We start from the raw sequence: 17940 nt of genomic DNA on the forward strand, positions 1-17940 counted from the left end.
GGTTGTGGAGAGTATCGCGTCAGGTTTGGTGGGGTGGGCCACTTACTGATTGGGCCGCTTACTGATAAAACACGTTATCTACTCTGCTTACGTGGTGTTTATTTACTTATCGGAGAAAGGTTATGCCGGAGTATCTGAGCGCGTTGTCTGAGCGCTGCTCGGTCTGAACGTAGTTCAGATGGTGCGCGCGCAGCTTGGCCCGAGATTCCATCGAGGAGCTATCCAAAGGGCGTTCAGCCCGTTACAACTCCTATATGCCTCTGAGTGATCCTACGACCGAAACAGATCCAACCTGCCTTACCTGCGCCGTTACACTTTTATACGATACATATCAAAACAAAGATATTCTTTTTTGCTATTCCATGTAATAGTAGCTAATATAAAGTACTTTCCATATTCTATTTTTCAAACGTGAATAGGAGTTGGGTATCACGAATTGCTCACGATAGATATTTATAAGTTCCTATCACCTGTTGGGTTCACAAATGAATAAGACAGAATGAAGTCGAAAATCTATTGTTCGGTGTTACTGTGGCGAACGGAGCCTTGGCATTCCGAATGTCATACAAAGTACATTGATACATCTACTAAGAAGCTTTTATTTAGTGTGTCCCACCTATGTATTATGCGTGTGTTTTGATTCTTATTACTATGTACTAGAACAATAACAGGATATAACATTTAAACACGAAATTTGGTAGCTCTTTACATAGGGAAACACCTTACGTGTTTTTAAAATAAAAAAATATCTTGGTTGCGTTGTTTTATTGTTCTTGTATACAGGTATGCGGTGAGATAAGGACAAACTAAATACGAGCTCCTTCGTAAGACAACTAGTACTAACAAAGTTAGAGTCCTCGCACAGCCCATCGACGCTGGAAATGCTATTAGTAATGTCATAACGATCCGAAGACCTTGACACAACTCTTGATTTCTTGGCAAGCCTTTCGATCTTCGATCGGATATCCGTTTGGCTTTCTTCTATAGCCTCGGGCTTTTCTATTCATCTTAACTGAGGAGGTGATAGCGATGAGCGGCAGCTACTGGCTTTTCTGTGATACCTACCAACCAAAGATGTGTCTATTCTTACACTAATTGGATTTCAAACGTCAGGTGAAAGACTCTCACCATGAGAGTGAGGTGTAAAAAGATCCAGCCACTAGGCAGAGCCTTTGGTGAACACCATGCACACGCGAAAGAGCAACCAAACCTTCGCGTCAGGATTACCAGTTTTTAATCTTATGAGAATAGTGAACCACACTGTGTTAACACAGGCTAACGCCAGACAAAGTGAGAGCGGATCCCGACTGCGATAAGCGCACTTATGCTCACTTCACTGTGAGACTGTTTGCTCGACTGCCTATTTCGAATTGTTTTGCTCGTTCCTCCAGTCACTGTACACGCGCTTTATCCCCACAATATACAAAATACATTCTGACTGTGATTCGGAAACAACCCGCGCGGCCTTGAGCGATTCAACTCAACTCTTTCCCACACACAACCACTAGTTGCTTTAGTGAGTAGATCTTCTACGATATGTCGGAGCGCATCTTATCTCCGTGGGGCCTGGAGGAGTCGGGATACAAATACGACGCGTCCTGTGTTGATCCTGACGCACGATTTGCAGACGGGCTGCAGCCACCCGAGTATCCCACCGACGATCTGGATCCGACCAGTTGGGAAGATGGCCTACGAGAGATCGAAAACTTTGATTGGACAAATGGGAAGAATGATACTGGTCTTCTTGACGAGTCAGAACACGGGACTCAAGAGTCCGGTGATGGTTCAGCTCTCGAGGCTGTGGATACTCCAATCGCGACTATTTCGGACAACGGCTCAATGTGCGGCGACAAAGCAGTAGCTCAAACACAGATACATCTATCGCGAGTAAGTCTAGATGAGGAGAAACAAAACGCAGACCGGGTCTCGCCCACTCTTACGAACACACTACCTCCCGATACTTCTAAAGCAAAGACGCTGCGTACATCTCCAAGCTCACCGCCATGGATCCCTGGACCCTCCCAACAACAAGAGACCACCAGCTTTGATACCCCGGCGCAAAACAACTCGAATGCTCAAGGAGAAAAACTTGAAGTTGAGGACGGGGATACTAAGCCATTGGATGGAATGGCGATTGATGAATCTTTATCTGTAACTGCGCTGATAAATTCGGGGACAAGTCCTCAGGGCCAAGTCAATAATGCTGCAGAGTTAGATGAAAGGTCAGTTGGCCGTGAAGCAAACGGTATGAAGTTGGAAGACGATCAAAATGATAACACCAAGTCACACGCATATTGTACATCAAACTCCGCTCAGTTTTACGAAACTTTGCTATTGACAGCCGCAGTAGCGCAACAGCAGGTACCAGAGGAATTGGAAGCAGGCTCAGTCAAGGGATTACAAGTGGCGCTCGAAGTGCCCGATCACACCCATATCGAATGCGAGGTTTCTAAGAGTGGCATCCTCGACGAGAAAGATTTCTCCACGGTCCAGAGGGACATAGAAAAAGGCGAAATGGTTTCATCTGAGATTCAGCTTTCTTTGGAAGGTGGAAGTATATCAGGTAGGACACCACTCCCTTCAGAAGAGACAGATCAGGTCGTATCACGCGAGTCGAACGAACAGGCAGCCTCACTAGTCGCGAGTCTACCCGAGCCTCCTGTTGAAGGTTCAGTCATATCTCCACCGTCAGAATTCCTTGCGTGCAATGATGAGGCTGGTCAGCTGTGGCAGACCCAATTGCAGGACGCCGCCAATGGCCTTCCCAACCTATTCACCCAAGACAACCATGGACACGACGAAACCCAGGATGAAGAACCTCACAAACTCAAGTCTAACGATACAGTAACTCAAGACGATATTGCAGGATCCGAGCACCTCCACAGCTCCACGATGACATTGCCGCCTTTCCCGTTCCACCCCGACAAGGATGAAAACGACGAGCAGGACAAGCACCCACCTACCGCACTTCCTACGAGCAAAGACAAAGAACCAGATCCATCACAAGCCGATGAAACGTCAACCGAACTCTCTGAAGCACCATCACACATCGACGAGGCAGTGTATGGCATATCTCCAGCTGACACCAAGAGCGAGTCAGCTTTCGACTCTACAGCCAACAATGGAGGCATTCCGCATTCTATGACAGCAAAGAAGCAAGCCGCAGCAGCATACCCCAGTGAAAACAATGCATCCATGCAGGTTGGCCAGCCAGGTCCTAAGATCAAAGCCACTACTACCAATTCAGACGCAGGTCACGAACCAACCAAAAGGGCCAAAAACGCAACAGGTATTGGTTCAAAGTCTGAGCCTCGAAAGAAGGCAAGCTCCAATGTATCTGAACAGGAAGAAAATATCAATGAGACCAAAGACACCATAGCCCAAGACAACGCGCCTTCACACACCGACTCAGACTCCTCCACCAGTGCGACCAAACCGCGAAAACAGCGCAAGCCCATAGCCCGCAAACTCTTCCCATCACACAACAAGAGCGACGAACAGGGCGACCCAGCACCGCATGCAAAAAAAAGTCTAGAAGACTCACCCGCCGTCTCCAAATCTGCTTCCAAATCCTCGACCACAAAGCCAAAAGCCGGACTTGGCACTCCTGATACGCAAGCTCAAAACTCAGACAAGGCGACAATGAAAATAGCAAAGAAGCCGCAGTCGAATACTTGGCCAGCGAAGACCAGGAAGAGGAAAGCCACAGCAGTCGATGACGACGACGACGACGAGGCGGACTTCAAAAGCGCAGATGACGCTTCCGACTCGGACGAGGATTATGCTGCTGCTACGCCGGCGAACACTACAGCTAGCAAGAAGAGGAAAGTGAACACCAGGTCGAGTTTTCCGAGGAACGCGGATGCGAATGGTAGTAGTAGTACTACTACTGGTGGTGCGAAGGCTAGTCCAAAGACTCAGGCGCCGGCGACTACGACTACGAATAAATACGGGTTTACGGTGAAGAAAGGAGCTAGTGCGACGACACAGCGTGGTGGAAATGGGAAGGCAGCGACGAAGAAGACGGGTGGAGCTGCATCTGCGTCTGCGTCTGCGACGAACCGAAGGGGTGCGAAGAAGACGGTGGGAGAGGTGTAGTGGAGGACATGTGTATGGGGTTTTGATGGGGGAAAACAGGGAGGTAGGGTTGAGATAATTGGCGATGTAGGCGAGGGACTTGGAGTCTTTTATTTGTGATTTATTTTGCTTGGGAGCGGAGGAAAGGGGGTTGGGATGCAGAGTTGAGAGTCAGAGAGATGTGAATGTGGTGTGCGTATGTGTGTATTGAATTACACAACCTCTACCTCGATGTAAGTAGGGATGCACAAGTCCAACGAGCAAGTCAGCATAGCATATGGAAAAGTAAACAAAACAAAAGGGGCTTGTGAAAATCAACTCATGCATCAATGAATTGATCTATGCATGGCTCTTGCCACTTCTATATCTTACTCGATACATGCCCAGCATCATCCTTTGCCAAAAGGCTGCACAGCCACTCTGCAGCGTAATCTACCATGGCTTGAGGAAATGCATGTCCGACACCATCGAACAGGATGTCGTCAAACGCGATATCAAGACTGGCATCATCTGCAATGATGCGCCTGAAGATGTTGAGAAAGGGCTCGCCGGCTGCATAAGGGACGAGCTTGTCTATTCTCCCGCTGAGGTTGAGTATGCGTTTGCCTTGTAGACGTTCCCGCATCAGGGCCTTCATCCGGTCCAATTGTGCTTGGTCGGGCTGCTTGTCGTCGGCTGTGGGATTGAACATGCCGGGCAGCATAAGACCTGCGGGGTCATACTGGGCAATTGCGTCCTGCAGGGCTTTGGGAAAGTCGGAGGATCCGAGAAAGGCACTGCCGGGTGGTGTGGTGGCGGTGTAGGTCTTGCGCTTGGACAGACGTGCGCGGTCGGTCATGAGGCGGGTGTAGTCGGGGCAGCCAATGCCCACGACGCCGGCAGTGATGCGCCGGTCGCCCAACAAACAATGCCAGGTCGCATGTCCGCCCAGTGAGACGCCGAGAGCAAAGTGCTGTTGGATCTTGGGGGCATCTGGGGCGGTGAAGATGTAGGATCCGAGGTGGTTGATGAGCTGCGAGGTGTCGGTAGCAGTGCCGTGGTAGCAGCCAAACATGTCCTGGGCGTGAGTCTCGTTGCCGTCTCGCCAAGACTGATTGTGCAAGTCGTCGACGTTGCGGGAGCCGTGGTTGCGCTGGTCAAATGCGACAGCTATGAGGCCTTTGGGGTTCTTGCCGGCGCGACCCTCTTGTATGCGGCTGTGCCATGTTGAGATGACTCGAGTGGCGACGGGCTGCATGGTTTCTTTCGTCTGGAGGCGCGGATTGAGCAGCCAAAGGCAGGCGACCGAGGATGCAGCGGCAGGCACTTCGTCGAGGCCATAGATGTCGACGAGGATGCCGGCAATGGTGAGAGTGCGGGACGAAATGGGGCGGAGGGTCGAGGATGAAGTCCCGTGGAGGGGGTTTGTAGTTGCAGACATTGCGGCGGGCTATGGATTCCTGTGTGTTCCTGTGGATGCCTATGGATCTATGGATGCCTACGGATGCCGCAGATGAGGATGCAGGAGTGGTAGGTCGTCAGAGGGCCGTATCTGGCCGGCCATGGTGGAGGTGGGAGAGAAATGCCGAGGTAGCGTCATGACGCGGCAAGAGAGCATGGTGGGCGATTAGTCGACGAGGGGCGAGATGGAGGGCACCACCAAGAGGGCTGAAAAAGCAACGATGCTGCGAATACACATGGACATGTGCATGGCGGCATGCCCAGCTGGATGCGCGCGAGGGGTGCAGGTGCAAGTGCTGGTGGAGCGGGCATCACGTGACGAAGGCGGTGAAGAAGGCGGCAGCGCCCAGGGCGCCATCCCCCTGACGGCAGGGGGGCCGGACTGGGACTAGCGCCACACGGCGGTTTGGGAGCCCATGTGGGAGATTAATACTGTATTGTGTACACATGTGCTATATCCAGACAGACTCCACCGCGCAAGGACCCGGCAAAGTTATACTGATCACCTCCTCTGCCGCGTGTGTTCTCGGGGGCTGACCACTCACACTCGATTCTCCGCTCGGGTGCGGCGCGACTTCTGCCAGTGACGAGAGCATCCACGGCAGCGTGACCAAGTGAACAACTGAACAACTAAACAACAGCAGGGCTCCTGGCTCCAGGACAATGGCTGTATAAATTCTCCAACCCCCCCAGCAGCAACCCACGTATCCCCCACGCGACCCGATCCCAGCCCGACGACTCGCTGTCACGGCCGGTTTTCGTCGCTCGCCAGCATGCCTGGCTCCAACACGTCAGACGTCTCGCCCATGGCCCGCAGCCCGCGCTCGTCGTCGCCAGCCGCGCAACGAGGCTCAGAAGAGCCAGGCCGCCTCTTGTCACCGCCTCCTCGGCCGGGCCACGTCAACGAGACACAGGACCTCTACAACCCTTCGCCCTCGGACGCCGCCCCCAGGATCATGCGCTCCGCCCCGACCGGCTCGCCCTTGTCTCCCAAAGAGCCCAACGAATTTCCCTTCAATGCGCCCGCCAGTGCCATTGGCGGCAATGGTTCCGCCGAACCTGCGGAGACGCCCCTTCGAGCCCCAAAGCCATCCTCGCACATGTCCAATGGCTCCACCGGCTCCTACTACCCGCCCTTTGCGCCCATGTCACGGCACCCGACCGAGGGAGAGCTGTCCGACACGCCCCGAGAGCGAAAGAGCGTCCAGTTCGCTCGCCCGACAACACTCAACTCGGACTCTATCCAGGCGAATTCACGCCAGCAGTCATGGGAAGCCGACGAGAGCGATGGCAAGGGCAAGGAGCGCAGCACACAAGCCTCGTCGCTGATAGGCAAGCTGAGGGCCCTGGCATCGCCCATCCAGGGACATGGCCGGAGCCTGAGTGTCCTGGGAGGAGCGTCGTCGGGCCACGAGGGCTCGCCCCACGGCCAGCTATCGCCCACATCCGAACTCGACGAGCCGCGATTCGAGGCGCACGACAGTGAGGCGGACGCAGATGCTGAGTCCAGTGCCGGTGAGGGCGCCTCACGATCCAGACCGAGACAGAAACGGCGGAAGAGTAGCCGCCGCTGGTTTGACGGCGAGGCCGAAGGCACACAGACAGCCCCGACAACGCCAAAGCAATCGGGCGGTGGCTTCTTCTTCTCGAGGGACTCGCCCACCATGACTCCCACCTCTACGCGCCCGGGCTTCCTGCGTCGATCCACGATGGACGACATACCCGAGAACGAGCGTCAGGGCTACTCAGAGGACGAGGGGCGCTCGCGCATAGCCAAGGAGAGTGCTTGGACACGTGGACTGCATAGCGCCAGAGGCCTGTCATACGGCGGTCTGCGACGACACGACCCAAACAGCGAAGAAGATGGCCAGCAAAGCCGGCCAGCGGGAAATCTGCGAAGCCTGACAACGTTTAGAAATGCCCATGGCGACACACAACCTTCGCCATGGAGGATGCGTAGCGAGCGCACATCAAGCTTGAGTGCTCAAAAGTGGAAGTCAATCAAGAACAGTCTGAAGCTTTTAGGAAACAGGCAAAAGGTGGAGCGCCAGATTGACCATGCAAAGTCGGCCGAACTCATGGCCGAACTGCTTGCTGGAGCCCCTGCTGCCCTGTTCCTGGCCAGTATGTTCCAGCGCGACGAGCACGGCCACAAGCGCATTCCTGTCCTGCTCGAACAGCTCAAAGTTAGCATTACCGATAGCGACCGCCCGGGAAAGAAAGAGAGCGACCGCCACACCGCTCTGCGCATCGAACTGGAGTACGGCAGCGGCCTTACACGAATGAAATGGGTCGTCTACAGGAGCGTCGCCGACTTTGCCAATTTGCATCTCAAGTTCAAAGTTCAAGAGAAACAAGACGCTTTCCGGAGCCGGCCTGCGAACCGCGCGCGCGAGATCAAGGACAAGGCCGCCAAAGATGGCGAGGAAGACGAAGAAGAAAAGGACGACCCCAGGACAAAACTCCCCCGCTTCCCCAGGAGTGTGCTTCCCTACCTCCGAGGTCTCAGAGGCTATGGTATTCTGGATGACGAAGGCGAAGAGGAGGAGGAGGAGACTGCGGTCGGGGGTGCTGCCAGCGGTCCCGAAGGCGATGCCAGTGGTACGGAACGACCCAAAGGAAAGCGAGGCAAGTCGTCCTTCTTGGGTCGGAGACAATCCAGCGTTAGTGGCAGTCAGGCTCAAAGCGCCGTTGGCGCACTTGTAGTAAGACAGGGCAGCTTTGTAGGAGCCTCCGGTCAGCCAGCCCAGGCAAAACAGACCCATCACGAGCGACAACGGAAGAAGCTGGAACAGTACTTGCGCAGCTTGATGACCTATCTCATCTTCCGCCCTGACAGCAACCGGTTGTGCAAGTTTCTCGAACTCTCTGCCCTCGGTGTCCGACTGGCAGCTGAGGGTGGCTATCACGGCAAGGAAGGGTATTTGATGATCAAATCCTCAAAAGGTGTCGATAACAGAAAAGGCTGGACCAAGGTTTCCATGATCAATCGCCACTGGCCAAAATGGTTTCTTGTAAGGCACAGCTACGTCGTGTGCGTAGACTCCCCAGAGGAGATGAATGTCTACGACGTGTTTTTGGTGGATGCCGACTTCAACCTCGAATCCAAGTCAGGCAGGATACGAGACAAGAAAGCAAGAGACATTGCAAGCGAGGCAAAGGCATCCGCAACGGGCCATCACCAGCTGAAGCTTGTCAATGCCGAGCGGAAGATGAAACTGCTGGCTAGGAACGACAGGATGCTGCAGCAGTTTGAAGACTCTATCAGCTTCATGTCACAAAACACAGTGTGGTCACAACGTCAGCGCTTCGACAGCTTTGCCCCAGTTCGCAGGAAGATCTACGCACAATGGCTTGTTGATGGCCGTGACTACATGTGGAATGTATCTAGAGCCATCAGCATGGCTCGAGATGTCATCTACATCCACGATTGGTGGCTCAGCCCGGAGCTCTACCTACGTCGGCCAGCTGCCATCAGTCAGAAGTGGAGACTCGACAGACTACTGCAACGCAAAGCCCAGGAGGGTGTCAAGATCTTCGTCATCATGTACCGCAATATTGGTGCCGCTATTCCCATTGATTCCGAGTACTCCAAGTTCTCTCTGCTCGACCTCCATCCAAACATCTTTGTGCAGCGTTCACCAAATCAGATCCGCCAGAACACCTTTTTCTGGTCTCATCACGAGAAGATCTGCGTAATCGACCATACAGTTGCTTTCTGTGGAGGTGTTGATTTGTGTTTTGGTCGCTGGGATACGCCGCAGCACGTCGTCGTGGATGACAAGCCTACTGGTTTTGAGCTCGACGACACACCCAAGGACGCCGATCACTGTCAGTTGTGGCCGGGTAAGGACTACTCCAATCCTCGAGTACAGGACTTTTTTGCGCTCGACAAACCTTACGAGGAGATGTACGACCGCTCAAAGGTCCCCAGAATGCCGTGGCACGATGTCGGTATGCAGATCGTGGGCCAGCCAGCACGCGACTTGACCCGGCACTTTGTCCAACGGTGGAACTACTTGCTGCGCCAACGTAAGCCTTCGCGGCCAACACCATTCCTGCTGCCGCCGCCCGACTTCAACCCGGCCGATATCGAGGCGCTTGGACTTGACGGAACGTGCGAGGTGCAAATCCTTCGTTCTGCATGTGCCTGGTCACTGGGCACCCCGAACAAGGTTGAGCACAGCATCATGAACGCATACGTGCAGATGATTTCTACCTCGGAGCACTTTGTCTACATTGAAAACCAGTTCTACATTAGCAGCAGCGAGGTCCTGGGTACCAAGATTGAGAACAAGATCAACGATGCCCTCGTCGACCGTATCAAGCGTGCTCATGCAAACGACGAAGACTGGAGGGCCTGCATCATGCTACCTCTTATGCCTGGATACCAAAACACGGTCGACGAGCAAGAAGGTAGCAGTGTCCGTCTCATCATGACTTGCCAATATCACAGCATCTGCCGTGGCGAAGGCTCCATCTTTGGGCGTCTGAGAGCTGCTGGTATCGAGCCAGAAGACTACATCCACTTCTATGCCCTGCGATCCTGGGGCGAGATTGGGCCGAGCAAGATGCTGGTCACGGAGCAACTCTACATTCACGCCAAGATCATGGTTGTTGACGATCGGGTTGCCATTATTGGATCTGCAAACATCAACGAGCGCTCCATGCTGGGATCACGCGATTCCGAAATTGCAGCCATCATACGCGATACCGAATTACTCGACTCTTACATGGGTGGCCAGCCGTACAAGGTCGGCAAGTTCCCTCACACGCTTCGTATGCGTCTTATGCGAGAGCATCTGGGCGTCGACGTGGACTGCATTTCTGAAGAGGAAATGGCCAGTCAAATGTCTGATGCCGATAGCGTCGGTTTCCGTACCGAGTCCTCTGGGCCCGGTTCGCCTACAGCTCAACGCACGACCGAACAAAAGCTAGAAGAGAACAACTACAGGATGCAGGATGAGCTTATTCAAAAGGCCGAAAATCTACACAGCTTCAACCACGACTTTGACTGGGCGCAAGACGAGAATCCACACCTGCACAGCAACAAGAAGCCGTCAACCGACACTCGTGTGCAGAACAACGCAGCGCATTCAAGGGATGTCCGCGGTGAAGGCGCCGATCACATGCTAGAGGTGGAGCAGCTCAAGCCAGCCCTTGCCCATGGCAGGGATTCGTATATTGATGAGCATGGCCACGAGAAACTCGTAACGGACATTGCAGCCGAAGGTCTGGCGGCTACACCAAAAAAGAACCCTGCCTTCAGAACGCGAAAGCGCAGCGGCACTACGGGTACTAGGAACAGTGCAACCAGCGCGTTGACCGAGGGAACTGGATATGCCGGCCTTCCACCTCCCAAACTCCCACGTATGGACACGGCGAAGCTAGGCCTTACGCAACTCAGCCAGCTACCTGCATTGCCCATCTCAGACGACACGGACATTGGCGGACCACCTGCTCTCCAGCGCACCGTGAGTCAAGGCTCGTCCTCGGTCCTCAACCCAATTCTCTCCGAGATGCGACGTCCCCTTGTGACCGAAGACTGCATGCGCGACCCTATCAACGACACCTTCTTCCTCGACACCTGGCACCAGATTGCTGAGAACAACACCAAGCTGTTCCGCCAAGTTTTCCGCTGCATGCCCGATAACGAAGTCCGTACATGGAAAGAGTACCAAGAGTATACTGCCTTTGGTGAGCGCTTCGCCAAGTCTCAGGGCGGCGGCAAGGGCCAAGTACACAAGCAGCAGGGTGCGCCGACTACTACAGGACCGCCTGGTACAGGAATTACCGGCAAGCTTAGCACAACGGCTGGCAATGTTGGAAACAAGGTCGGAGCCTTGGGTGAGAAGCTCACTGAGAAAATGACCAACAATTCTGATAGCAAGATCAATACCGAGCCAAACGCTCACCAGCCCAGTGTCGAGCTATGGACAGACGACCAAGAGAGAGGATCGCATGCTCGTAACCCGTCTCCACTAGCAAGCCGCGGCGGCATTCATGTCGACACAGCTTCTGGATCCACGCTGAATGAGAAGCTGGCGCCAGAGCCTGCGGATGATGCCGTCGTATCTCCAATGAACGCTGCTCCACCAGAGAAGACATTTACCTTCCCTGCTCCACCGCCTATTCCGGACAGCTCTTACAACGATTTCGCCTCGCAACACCCTCCTCCAACATCACACTCGCACCGCGAACGCTCTCGCCAAGTAACCATCAACGAGCCAGCAAACCACCCTGGTCAAACGTCTACTCCTCCAAACCGCTCTAACACGAAGCGTTCTCGTCGACGCGGCACGACCAAGAGCTCCAACAAGACGTTCAATGCGACAGACGCCGAAATGATGCTTGACAAGGAAGACGCAAAGAGAGTGCTTGAATTGGTCCAGGGCCATCTTGTGCTTTGGCCATATGATTGGCTGGAAAGCGAAGAAAAGGGTGGCGGATGGCTGTACAACGTTGATCAGATTGCACCGTTGGAGATTTAGTAAGTTTTGTCCTTTTTCTATCTCAGTCGGGAGTTGGTAAACTAACATGTGTACAGCAACTAGAATATTAGGGATAAGAGGGCGAAATGGCAAGCGGATTCCGAGGGTTGCGAATCGCTGAGAGACACTACGGTTGGGACTCTACAGCCTTTTTTTCACAGAGGACTTGGAACTCTGCACACTTGATATGTCCCTCTTGCTTGTCTTTTTTTTGTGTGTGTTTCTCGTTTTTTTCTCTGTCTTTGTATCTGGTCGCTTGAATCAGCCTGTTTTTTTTTGTTCCTTTCTTTTGCATTGTTTGCTCAAGTGTGGGGGTAGGCTAGGTTAAGGGAACTTTGTTCTGCATGCATTTCCTCGGCGTCTTTTTTTTTCACTTCTCTCTTCGGTCCGCCTCCGTTCATTTGCGCTCTCTGGCTTTTCATTTAGATCTCTTTTCTATCATCTCTTATCTTGCATCTTCTACTATTTTTTCCCCACCCTTTCTTCTTGACTTAATACTTGACCTTTTCTTGGGGGGCATATACATACATACACGTTCTTCACTATCGACTATTTATTCCTTTTTTTTATTCGTGCTTCTACTCATTTCCTTGTTTTTCTTGCGTTTTGATATATTTCAATATACAAAATAAAAAAGATGGGAGGGTTTTGGATACTTATAATATGGGCTGTCTTCACACACGAATTACCTTTTTACTATGGATTGGTCGGTCTGTCCGTGTACAACTAATGCTATAGTCGCTGGATCCACTACTGCTACTGCTACTGCTCCTTTACATACCGTTGCAACGATGTGCCTCCATCCACCCATCTATCCATCCAATCATCCAAGCCCCAAGTAGTTTTCTATTCAACTCACCTTTTGTTGCCCCCCAACCCAGTCCAACCCGTTTTCTCTCACAACGGCATATGGAAGGGGGGGCTTTCCCCCTCCGAACACTTCCGCTCGCCTCACTTACCGCGTCTCACCGCCCCAGGCAACCCAACCCACTTACTTACACCGAGTTTTCCCAGTTATTTACACCGTGTCAGCCTTGGCTTTCGTCATACCCCCCCCCTCCCCTCTCTAGGGCCCCCTCGCACTTGCACTCGCACTCCCGCTCCACATGCACACGCATCAGGTTTTTACTACGAAAACGAGAAAGAAAGCAAGCAAGCAAGAGTTGAGGAAAAAAATGGGGGGGAAACGGAGTTTCTCAGCGACGCCTGGATGTAAGTGTAGCTCTGTGCGATAAAATCGGGGGGAAATCCCAAGTCTAAGTACGTAGGTAAGTGAATCTCAAGGGGATCGGCGGATTGTTGGCCCTGGCGCGCCTGATAATGTATGTACTGTTGATGTTGATGTTGATGTTGAATATGGAGGTACGTATGTGTGTGCGTGTGGCGCAAAAGGTCACAGAGGCTAAAGGGGATGCTGGACTGGGCGAGAAAAAAAAAGGGGGAGGGGGGAACCCGAGTACAGCAGTACAGTCCAGTCCAGTGCGGGACACGACTTGCATTTAGCGGTGAAGCTGGATGCTGGATGCTGGGACTGGGACTGGGGGGGAAAGAGCGGGGAGAGAGATTGATGCGAGATACTGGATTCGTGTGTAATAGCAGTGAGTAAAGTAAGCAAAGTCGGTCGTACACACACACCTATGTAATACAACAAAAAGTCAGATTCCAAAGTCACATTTGAGCAAAAAAAAAAACACAGCCAGAAAAAAAAAACTAAAATGGCCATCAGCCCATTGAAGTCTGTGTCCGTGTGTGAGTGAGTATAAAGCCCACGTGCTGATTTATCTTTAGCTAATCGGGCCACTTTTTCTCTTTCTTTTTTTTGGGTTTAAAAAGTCAGGTGCGGAGGGCAGGGGGGAGGGGGGGGTATGCGAGTCTCGCACTCGCACTCGCGCGGTAAGAGCGACAAAGTGAGAGGGAGAGAGAGAGGGAGACTTTGCTTTTTCCAACAGCGTTCGACGGAAGGGAAGGGAAGGGGAAAGTTGGGAAATTGCCTGTTTGGGAAAGAATATGTGGGTCCTGCTTTGTGATTGGAGGATAAGGGGAGAGGGGCTGGGTGCTGGTCATGTGACTCTTTTGTATCATTCAACTTGGGGTGGTGAGGATGGAGGGAAGGGTTTTCTATTTGTTTGGGGTCATGCCTAAAACGTTATGGTTTGTTTATCAAGTCAGTTATCGAAGTAGATTACTACCCACTGATGCGTGCGTGCGTGCGTGTGTGTGTCCTGCGGTGATATATCACGTGGGTTTGATTCAAGTCGAGGGCGGAGACGCCGGGATAACAAAGACACTCACTCAGCCGGCATATCCTTTGTCCGCGGTAGCAACCCCCGGCCAGTCCGAGTGCGCCGTAAAAAGACACACACACACATACATGGACTATACAGTACTAGCCATGTGCGCGAGGTAGTAGCGCCTTGGGCGGTTTCGACCATGTATAACATGGGATAAGTAAGGGCACGGCGGAGCCCATACCCAAAGCAGCAACGCCCTAGGACGAACAGCTGACCGGCCGCGGGTAAAGGCAAAATCAATGGGCGTTTTGGTATTCAGGGTAGCACTCACACTTAACTCAACACGCCAGCGACGACGAATCGCGCGTACAGCAAAACGATGCGGTAAGCAAAGTCCCCGGGGGGCAGCCTGCCGCCCCAAGCCGCTTTTGACGCGGCGAGCCAGATGAGACTAGATGACGCCTCAACAAACGACAACAACAACTGCGCGTGCCCTCCTCCTCATCCATCCTTCCCACTCCTATTACCATGTGCATCCAATAGAAGCCCGGCCGCCCGTCCGCCACCCAATACGCGCTCAAGCAGCCAGCTAGCCATTCGTAGATGCAGCGACAGGGGAAAAGGACGAGCAGTGCGAAGGGATAAGAGGGAAAAAGTAAACATGTGGGCAATGGCTACCCTTATTCCTGCATTCCCGTTCTTTTGCCTTTGGTTAATTTGCCATTATCGTGACACCCCCTCCCTCCCCTGCTGAATGTTCACGCACCCAACCAGCCAAAAAAAAAAACAGGGCCAGCTGCCCAGTCAACAAGACGGGCTGAACAGGCCATGACCACGGTATCAAGAAGGCTGCGCGCGCACGCACACGTTGGAACCCTAAGGCGCTGGCGAAACACACCAAAATTGGTGGCGCGAGTGGAGAGGGAGAGGGAGAGGGGAGGGGGGTGGATGGTTGTGGGAGGCAACGGCACCCCCCCTCGCATCGCCCCCCCCCAACAGCTACTACTAATACCGCGAAACAGACTGCATGAGAGGGAGACAGCTCGGCAGAGAGAAGGGCACACAGAGAGCTGGCTCGAGAAAGGGCACAGAGAGCTCGCTCGCAACGATCGCAAGGATGCTTGTGCGCAATTCTTGCAACAGCTAAAAAGCCCCTGGTGCCCTGCGCTTCGGGAGCTGAAACAGGAACTCGTAAAGAGTGTTTGGGTGGGCGCAGCAATTTTTGTGTTTGTCACCTGGGGGATAATCGCCCGTCTGGCGTGGTACCGAGAAGCCGCGTAAAGACTGGGGGGGGGATGGAAGTCGTGAGCGTGTCGTGTTCGCGTTGACTGAGCAGCCGACGGTGCGCTTTCGGCAGGGCACGGAGCGCGATATTTCCTGTGCCGCGAGGAACTGCCCTTGCAACCTTGTTACCGCGGCGTTTGGCGGATTCAATGGCTTGGTTGGGGAGGGGGTGGGCAAATACTCCTAGGGTGCGTGTGTGTGTGTGTGTGTGTGTGTGTGTGTGTGCCGTTGCTGGGGAGAGGGAGAAGGAAAGAGGACAGGCCACACAGGCCACGGCAGTGCCAGAGTCTGCACTGTGTCCATTGGCATCTGGCCTGTATCGCCCGCCTAACCGAGGTAATTGAGGGCCAAAACATGCAATCTGAATCAGACGATTCGTGTGCAAAAATAAATAATACACCGAGTATCATGGCGCAATCACAACAGGGCAAACAGACAAGGAACATAATACTAGTAATAATCATAGTTTCATTGATCAGTTGCCTGACAAGTTTAGTGGCACGGTGCTGAGAGACGCGATCGAACCTATCCGATCAAGCAGTCGTAGTGAGCATAATAATATCATACATGTCAAATGGAGTCACTTCCGGTGAGCCATTCGTATCCATCGCAAACGCCGGTGTGCCGAAGAAGAAAGAACCCAAGACAGAAACAATCGTCGGTCAATGCAGCCAACGAGGACAACCGAGGTGATTTTTTGTTGCCAGTATAGAGTAGAAACGACACGAGAAGGAAGAGAAGGGACGAGACGAGGGGGGCTTTACATCTCCATGGCATCGGCATCGCCAGTGGCCATGGCCATGTCGACGGCTGGTGGGGCATGGGGAGTTGTTGAGTGTTCCGACGAAGGAGTAAGGTGACGGGCATTGATGCGCTCGCCCTCGACGCGAGGAGTGGCACCAAACATGAGGTTGTTGACAGTGCGCTCCAGCGACCAGCCAACGAGCTGGCACCACTGCAGGCTGTCCGAGAACAGCCAGTAGCCCTGCACGCCGTGCTGCTTTGCGCGCACCAGGTACGCGTTGAGTGACTCCTTCTCCAGCATCACGAGAGCGTCGGTAAAGTCAAAGTGGCGCTCAATCACACGCGAGTAGGCGCGCGCCGCGTCGCGCAGGTTGGGGTTGGACATGACGTTCTTCCAGCCCACGCCGAGCGACGAGATCAGAGTGTTGATCGTGGTGCCGTTGTCGTCGATGAGCTCTTCCGTCTTCTGAGCGTCCATGTCGTTGAGCGAGGCGATGTGGACGTTCGACGCCGGGCTCATGCGCACTGATTTGCGCGAGATGGCAATGGGGCGAGCAGCAGCTTCCGCCTTCTCTTCCTTTTCAATCTTCTCTTCGTACCAAGTGCCCGATTGCGACTCGGCAGCCATCGTGTAGCCAGGCTCGCCCGGGTAGATGAGCGTCATGCCTGGGCCATACACGGGCTCGGGCTTGGCTTTCGCAGGTGCTTGAGTAACAATGGATCCGACGGGTAGGTTCTCCTCCGGCTCGTCAACGTCGGCGATGGATCGTTTGCGCCCAGCGGTGGCATTGGACACGGCGGCTAGATAGTTGAGCGAGGGTGGAGTAGGGTATTTGGGGCGGAAGTTACCCATTGGTGATGCGACGGCGCCCTGGTGGCGGGAGAAGTAGCCCTGCGGTTGCTGGGGCGGCAGGACGACGGTTGGCGACGAGGCGTAGTAGTTGAGGCCCATACTGTATGTTTAGTAGACTACAATAATAGAGATGAAAGGATACAAAAGTCTGCAAAGCGACTACTGGACAGAAGATGAGCACGCGACAAGGTGCCTTCTGGAGTCACGGAATGCGACGACGATGAGGATAAGTGCGAGTGGATGATGGATGCTGGGCTGAGGACGCAGTGGAGGTGGATGGATGGAGGATGGAAGGGTGGAGTAGCTAAGACAAGTGGTGGCGGAGGGGAGAGGTATTCAAGTAGGCAAGACTTGAGGCGAGGGACGGCAGAGGGCTGGGTGGGAGGTTTTGGCGCGAGGAAGTGAGATGGAGGAGGGAAGGTTTGGAGGGCGCCAGAGCGGTCTTGTAAGCTGCGCGCAAGTCCCGTGAGAGGCTGGAAGCGATGCGGTGAGGGGCGGCAGAATGTATGATAAAGTGGTCCGGCCAGCGACGTCCAGGGTAGCCAAGGGCGTGCATTGGCCGGCTGACGAGGTTTGGTCACCACATGCGGTAGCCGCCAAGGCTTGTGTAAGGCCGGGCCGACTGTTGCGCTGGATGGAACTTGCCGGCCCCAGCGGGTCCAGCGGGTCCAGCTGCTGCCGCTCTGCTGAGTCACCGCGGTGGCGCGCGTGCCGGTGGCTGGTGCTCGGCCCCAGATAATCCGCGCCGGTGTGGCGGCGGCTGCGACGCGGTTTTTGGTGTGGGTGCTACAGCAAAAGTTAGCGGAGGAGCTGCAAGGCA

At 53.8% G+C, this 17940-nt stretch overlaps 4 protein-coding genes across 4 annotated transcripts; 2 read left to right on the plus strand and 2 right to left on the minus strand.

Moving 5' to 3' along the window:
- Positions 1 to 1536: 1536 nt before the first annotated feature.
- Positions 1537 to 4098, plus strand: SETTUDRAFT_39112 (uncharacterized protein; the record flags this gene model as incomplete). The annotated part of the gene is made up of 1 exon (XM_008026191.1): positions 1537 to 4098. The coding sequence occupies one exon, from the start codon at positions 1537 to 1539 to the stop codon at positions 4096 to 4098; it is 2562 nt and encodes an 853-aa protein (XP_008024382.1).
- A 340-nt stretch (positions 4099 to 4438) lies between these two features.
- Positions 4439 to 5497, minus strand: SETTUDRAFT_150133 (uncharacterized protein; the record flags this gene model as incomplete). Its single annotated transcript, XM_008026299.1, has 1 exon — positions 4439 to 5497. The coding sequence occupies one exon, from the start codon at positions 5495 to 5497 to the stop codon at positions 4439 to 4441; it is 1059 nt and encodes a 352-aa protein (XP_008024490.1).
- A 793-nt stretch (positions 5498 to 6290) lies between these two features.
- Positions 6291 to 12008, plus strand: SETTUDRAFT_108786 (uncharacterized protein; the record flags this gene model as incomplete). Its single annotated transcript, XM_008026300.1, has 1 exon — positions 6291 to 12008. The coding sequence occupies one exon, from the start codon at positions 6291 to 6293 to the stop codon at positions 12006 to 12008; it is 5718 nt and encodes a 1905-aa protein (XP_008024491.1).
- A 3985-nt stretch (positions 12009 to 15993) lies between these two features.
- Positions 15994 to 17453, minus strand: SETTUDRAFT_168782 (uncharacterized protein). The gene has a single exon (XM_008026301.1). The coding sequence runs from the start codon at positions 17217 to 17219 to the stop codon at positions 16284 to 16286; it is 936 nt and encodes a 311-aa protein (XP_008024492.1). The 5' UTR covers positions 17220 to 17453; the 3' UTR covers positions 15994 to 16283.
- Positions 17454 to 17940: the final 487 nt, after the last annotated feature.

The sequence above is a fragment of the Exserohilum turcica genome (assembly GCF_000359705.1).
Source record: "Exserohilum turcica Et28A unplaced genomic scaffold SETTUscaffold_17, whole genome shotgun sequence".
Classification (NCBI taxonomy): Eukaryota; Fungi; Ascomycota; class Dothideomycetes; order Pleosporales; family Pleosporaceae; genus Exserohilum; species Exserohilum turcicum.

Coding starts and splice junctions, on each gene's coding strand:
- SETTUDRAFT_168782 (XM_008026301.1), bottom strand. CDS start 17,219: ATGGGCCTCAACTACTACGCCTCGTCGCCAACCGTCGTCCTGCCGCCC.